Consider the following 6,000-nt stretch of genomic DNA (forward strand, 5'->3'; position numbering starts at 1 on the left):
TGTGCTGAGCTGTGTATATCACAATGCAAGAAGCATCGTAGGACAGCCCAATGAGCTCAGGACAGGGAATTATGATATTGTAGCCATTATTGGGACTTTGTTGCTCCCAACACTCTGAGAGATTTAGAGAAACAAACTTTGTAGAGATCGCAGACTATGCTAAGAAACAACGGTTGATATAGTAAGCGATTTTAACTTTTTATATATTGAGTTGAACTCCCATACTGTAAAAGGACTAAATGGGGTAGAGTTTGTCAAATGTGCCCTTAATCAGGACGTAGTATTCCCGACATAGAGGTGTGCAATAAGCTGTTAGGAAATGATCCAGCATTAGTGATAGAAATTAGTGTATGGGAACACTTTGTATCTAGCAATTGTAATGACATTAGGTTCCAAGTAAATATGGAAAAGGAGAGGGCTGGACCATGGGTTGAGATTCTAAATTGGAGAAAGGTCAATTCTGATGGTATCAGAAAGATCTGACAAGTGTGGATTGGGACTGGCTGTTTTTCTAGTCAAGGATTACTTGTAAGTGTGAGTTCTTCAGAAGTGAGGGTGTGGAGTTTGTATGTGCCTGCCAAAATAAAAGTTGTAAGGTAACTGGTACAGGGAAACTTGGGTTTCAAGAGATATTGAGAGCTCGGATATTTTGTTCCTCTAAATGTCTCAGACTGCTGGGTGCTACCAAGACTCATTAATGACTGACTCATTAATCATCAGTCCAAGCCCTGAGCTTATCTGACTTTTTGTTTAGTCATCTTCTGTTGGTTCCTAAAAGCTTCCCAATAGTTTTTTGTTCTTTTGTCTGTCCTCTCTTTGGCTTTTATGTTGGCTTTGGCTTCTCATTTCAGCCACGGTTGTGTCCTCCTGCCTTTCCAATGCTTCCACTTCTTTGGGATGTATCTGTCACTCAGCTCCGGAATTCCTCCCAGAAACTCCAGCCATTGCTGCTCCGTTGTCACTCCTACCTTTTCCCTTCCAAACACGTTTGGCCAGCTTCTCTGTTACAGAAACATGGAGAAGTTCAGTACAGAAACAAACTATTTGGCCCTTCTAGTCAATGCCAAAAAAAAAATGTAAGCTGTCTAATGCAACTACCTGCACTGGGACCATCGCCCTCCATACCCATACCATCCAGGTACCTATCAAACTTCCCTTAATTGAGAAATTGAGTTCATATTCAGCACTTGTGCTGGCATCTCATTCCACACTCTCACGACCATTTCAGTAAAGAGCTTTTCCAACTATTCCTGTTAAATTTTCACCATCCCCACTTACTACCCATGACCTCTGCTTGACATCCTACCCAACCTCAGTGGAAAAAGCTGCTTGCATTTACCCTGTCTATACCCTCAATTTTGTAGACTTCTAACAAATCCTCAAAGCAATGTTTAATTTCCTTGTTTATGTTTAGAGCCTTTTTTAGGTTTATGAAATGATGAGGGATGTTGATTGTGTGGATAGCCAGATGTTTGTTACATTGGCCTTTATAAATCAAAGTATAGAGTATAAGAGTTGGAATGTAATGGTGAAGTTGTATTAGACATTGGTAAGACTGAATTTGGAGTATTCTGTGCAGCTTTGGTCACCTAATTACAGGAAGGATATTAATAAGTTTGAAAGAGTGCAGAGAAGGTTTACAAGGATGTTGCTGGGACTTGAGAAACTGAGTTACAGAGAAAGGTTGAATGGGTTAGGACTTTATTCCTTGGAATGTAGGAGAATGAGGGGTGATTTGATAGAGGTGTATAAAATTATGATGGATATAGATAGAGTGAATGTAAGCAGGCTTTTTCCACTGAGGCAAGGGGAGAAAAAAAAACAGAGGTCATGGGTTAAGGGTGAAGAGAGAAAAGTTTAAAGGGAATATTAGGGGGTGCTTCTTCACTCAGAGAGTGGTGGGAGTGTGGAATCAGCTACCAGATGAAGTGGTGAATGCGGACTCACTTTTGACATTTAAGAAAAACTTGGACAGGTATGTGGATGAGAGGGGTTTGTAGGGATATGGCCCAGGTGCAGGTCAGTGGGACTAGGCAGAAAAATGGTTCTGCACAGCCATGAAGGGCCAAAAGGCCTGTTTCTGTACTGTAATGTTCCATGGTTCTGTTGTTGAAATTTCCCAGGGAAGAAATGGCTAACATGAGGGGGCATCATTTTAAGCTGCTTGGAAATAGATACTGAGGGGATTTTGGGGTAAGTTTTTTACACAGAGAGTGGTGGGTGCGTGAAATGCACTTCCAGATATTTGTGTGAGATTCCCATCTGCATGTTAACAAAGGCTATTTGCGTCAGAGTGTTCAGTTACTGTGGGGCCAGCAGCCCATGCAGCTCAGTGGTAACAGGGAATAATACCAATGGAGAGAGTCAAACTGAGCCAAGTCACAGATTGGAGATGGCAGAAATGCCCCATTCTTATAGAGACAGGAGGAGCATCAGAGAGTTTGATGGTCATTCCAGATACCAGCATTGTGCCCAGTTAGAAGATGATTTCTCTCTCCAACTTGGGATGAACTTCACTGCAACAGTGTGATGTCAGATCACACCTTGACAACTCAAGTGATCTCATCTGAAATGTTGTCCTACACCCATTGATGGATTTTGTAAATCTTTTTTACAGGTTAAAAATGACAAGGAATTTGTCTACGGGAATCCCGAACACAACACGCCAGTTTTGCTGTCTTTGTCCAGATATTTAAGAAGTGCAGCAAGGGATTCACACGATCATCCTTCCTGCTCAGACAGTGGGGAGGGATTCACTCAATCATCTAACTGACTGGCATGCCTGTCATTTTACATGGGAGTTCACCTGCTCAGACAGAGGGAATGGATTCACTCAGTCATTTCAACTGAAGGTACTTCAGCAAGTTCACACTGGGCAGATGCTGGTCATCTGCTGAATTTGTGGGAAAGGATTCACTCGGTCATCTGACCTAATGGCTCACCAGCGAGTTCACACTGGGGAGAGGCCGTTCACCTGCTCAGACTGTGGGAAGGGATTCACTCGGTCATCTGACCTAATGGCTCACCAGCGAGTTCACACTGGGGAGAGGCCGTTCATCTGCTCAGACTGTGGGAAGGGATTCATTTCGTCATCTAAACTGAAGATACATCAGAGAGTTCACACTGGAGAGAGGCCGTTCACCTGCTCAGACTGTGGGAAGGGATTCACTCAGTCATCCTATCTACTGGTACACCAGTCAGTTCACACTGGGGAAAGGCCGTTCACCTGCTCAGAGTGTGGGAAAGGATTTACTCAATCATCCACCCTAATGGCTCACCAGCGAGTTCATAGTGGGGAGCGGCTGTTCACCTGCTCGGACTGTGGGAGGGGGTTCACTCGGTCATATAAACTGAAGGTACATCAGCGAGTTCACACTGGAGAGAGGCCATTCACCTGCTCGGACTGTGGGAAGGGATTCACTCAGTCATGTCTACTGAAGTTACATCAGCGAGTTCACACTGGGGAGCGGCCGTTCACTTGCTCAGACTGTGGGAAGGGATTCACTTGCTCATCTCAACTGAAGGTACATCAGCGAGTTCATACTGGGGAGAGGCCGTTCACCTGCACAGTCTGTGGGAAGGGATTCACTTTGTCACCTCACCTACTGAGACACCAGTTAGTTCATACTGGGGAGTGGCCATTCACTTGCTCAGTCTGTGGAAAGGGATTCACTGAATCATCTTTCCTGCAGAGACACCAGTCAGTTCACACTGGGAAGTGGCGGTTCACCTGCTCAGACTGTGGGAAGGGATTCAATCGGTTATCTCACCTGCTGTCACACCAGTCAGCCCATACAGGGAAAGGGCCGTTCACCTGCTCAGTCTGTGGGAAGGGTTTCATTTCGTCATCTCAACTGAAGATACATCAGCGATTTCACACTGGGGAGAGGCCGTTCTCCTGCACAGACTGTGGGAAGGGATTCACTATGTCATCTCATCTGAAGGTACATCAGAGAGTTCACACTGGGGAGAGGCCATTCACCTGCTCAGACTGTGGGAAGGGATTCACTTCGTCATCTCAACTGAAGGTACATCAGAGAGTTCACACTGGGGAGAGGCCGTTCACCTGCTCAGACTGTGGGAAGGGATTCACTCGGACATCTCAACTACAGAGACACCAGCGAGTTCACACTGGGTAGAGGCCGATTTCATGCTCAGACTTTGGGAAAAAATTCTCTCAGCCAAATCCACCAAATGTGTATCACTGTTGACACTGGAGAGATTCCGTTCACCTGCTGTGAATGTGGGAAGCGATTCACTCAGTGAATTATCCTTGCGTAACTCTCACTTCAGCTAGCAGCTTAATATAAGGGGTGATAGACCCCAGCCTGGCTAAACTTAAGAAATCTCGTTTGGATGGATGCTGTGTGATGTGTCCCCTGCTACAAATCAGTACCCTGAAATAGCAGTAAACAATATGTGATTAAACAATTGAGCTTTGTAATTCTTACTTTGACCAGAGGGTTAGTAAAGAAAACAAATAAAAAAAAGAAAAAGGGCCCACTCTCTCCATTTGCATTTTCTCATCTCTCCCTGGCAAAAGACCATGAAAATCACTCTTCCAGACTCACAAGAAAGAACATTTCTGTCATTGGACAGCCCCACACTCCAAAACCCTGTTATCTCTAGTCATAGCCTAAACATTGCTGCTACTGAGAAACCATTACCTCAGCTGGGAAACATTACTGAGAGGTCGTTACATCAGCAGTGAAACCTTACAGCATGTAAGACTTGTGACACACGACCGGGTTCACATTGGGAAGGAAGTTTCAATGAGCTGCATGCTGGATATTTGTCCATCACCGATGCTGAATGCAATTTCGAGAGTGACTGTCGGTGCTGAACTTTGCAATTATTGCTGCTGCTCACCACACCCAGTCCTGCACCCTGGTCACTGGGCATGGGAGGAGTTTCTTCTGCTGCACATTCACCTTTAATGGGACTGGAGTTTAATATTCTGCATCTGAGACAAATAAATCAGTTCTATTTTAAACTCTGTCTCTGGTACTTACTGAATTTATAACACACCTGGTGTACAGTAGAGAGTCAACTCACGCCAGCTGGACCCTGCCAGTGATTCAGTTCCACGACAGTCCTTTTAAATCCTCTCCTGTTGTTCATCTCTCGCTCTCCCTGGATGGTGAGATCCACCACTGGATCCATAGTCCAGTGGTGACGGATTCCAAACAGACACCACTCTGTGGTGAAGAGGTTTCCTTTGAGTTTTCTGCAGAGTGAAGATGTCGAGGAGAAGGAAATCAGAAGTGGGGTGTGGCAATGTCAGAGTGGAAACATTGTGAAGCTGATTGACAGAGAAAATCTTTTGTTTTGTCTGACTGATGACACGAACAATACCTGTGGTGAAGTGCTCCACTAGTCGAGGAACATGTGTGTGTTGGGAAATGCTTTATCTATTAAGGGAGTTGTTCCTACTTGTTTATCTTGTAATATTGTATCCGGATGGTTATTATTGATTGTCCTACCTGAAATAATGTATTGATTAATGTATAATTTTGTCACCATCTCATCTGCTTAGATCGTTGGGATGTCTCCCATGGAGGATCATACTCGTTCCACTGATTAATGTTTCCTTCCATAGTGATGATTAATTTTTCTGAGTTGGCCTCTCATTTAAGTTTTCTGATCTGTATTTCTTATCACAATTGCATATACACACATGGAGTGCTGAATCCAGTTCATTTTTGATGAAAATATATATACCTAGAAGTTTTATCTGACTGTTCTGTGATATTTTTTATTTTATGTGTGTTATTTCTCTTCCTCCATCTGTCCAAGGTAGTGTTAATCTAAGTGGGTTTGAGTGTAAATAGTCTTTTCTAAAGCTTTCTTTACGTTCTTGTTTATCTTTCTAAATTTTACTGATTGAAATGGGACCAAGATATTTTTATTAAAAAAAAAGTCGATGTCAGTATTGATGAAAGTGTTTGTTGCCTGTGTTGTATTTGTTAATTACTGAGCTCTATTTGGTAGTTTTTTTTA

General features: G+C 43.5%; 1 protein-coding gene across 1 annotated transcript in view; it reads left to right on the forward strand.

Annotated features, from left to right (window-relative positions):
• Positions 1 to 5,733, forward strand: part of LOC140721096 (uncharacterized) — a 43,365-nt gene extending 37,632 nt beyond the window's left edge. Inside the window, 1 exon segment of the mRNA XM_073035961.1 lies at positions 2,966 to 5,733. Coding sequence (XP_072892062.1) covers positions 2,966 to 4,139 — 1,174 coding nt within the window. The 3' untranslated portion in view covers positions 4,140 to 5,733.
• Positions 5,734 to 6,000: the final 267 nt, after the last annotated feature.

This window comes from Hemitrygon akajei, unplaced genomic scaffold, assembly GCF_048418815.1.
Source record: "Hemitrygon akajei unplaced genomic scaffold, sHemAka1.3 Scf000050, whole genome shotgun sequence".
Classification (NCBI taxonomy): domain Eukaryota; kingdom Metazoa; phylum Chordata; class Chondrichthyes; order Myliobatiformes; family Dasyatidae; genus Hemitrygon; species Hemitrygon akajei.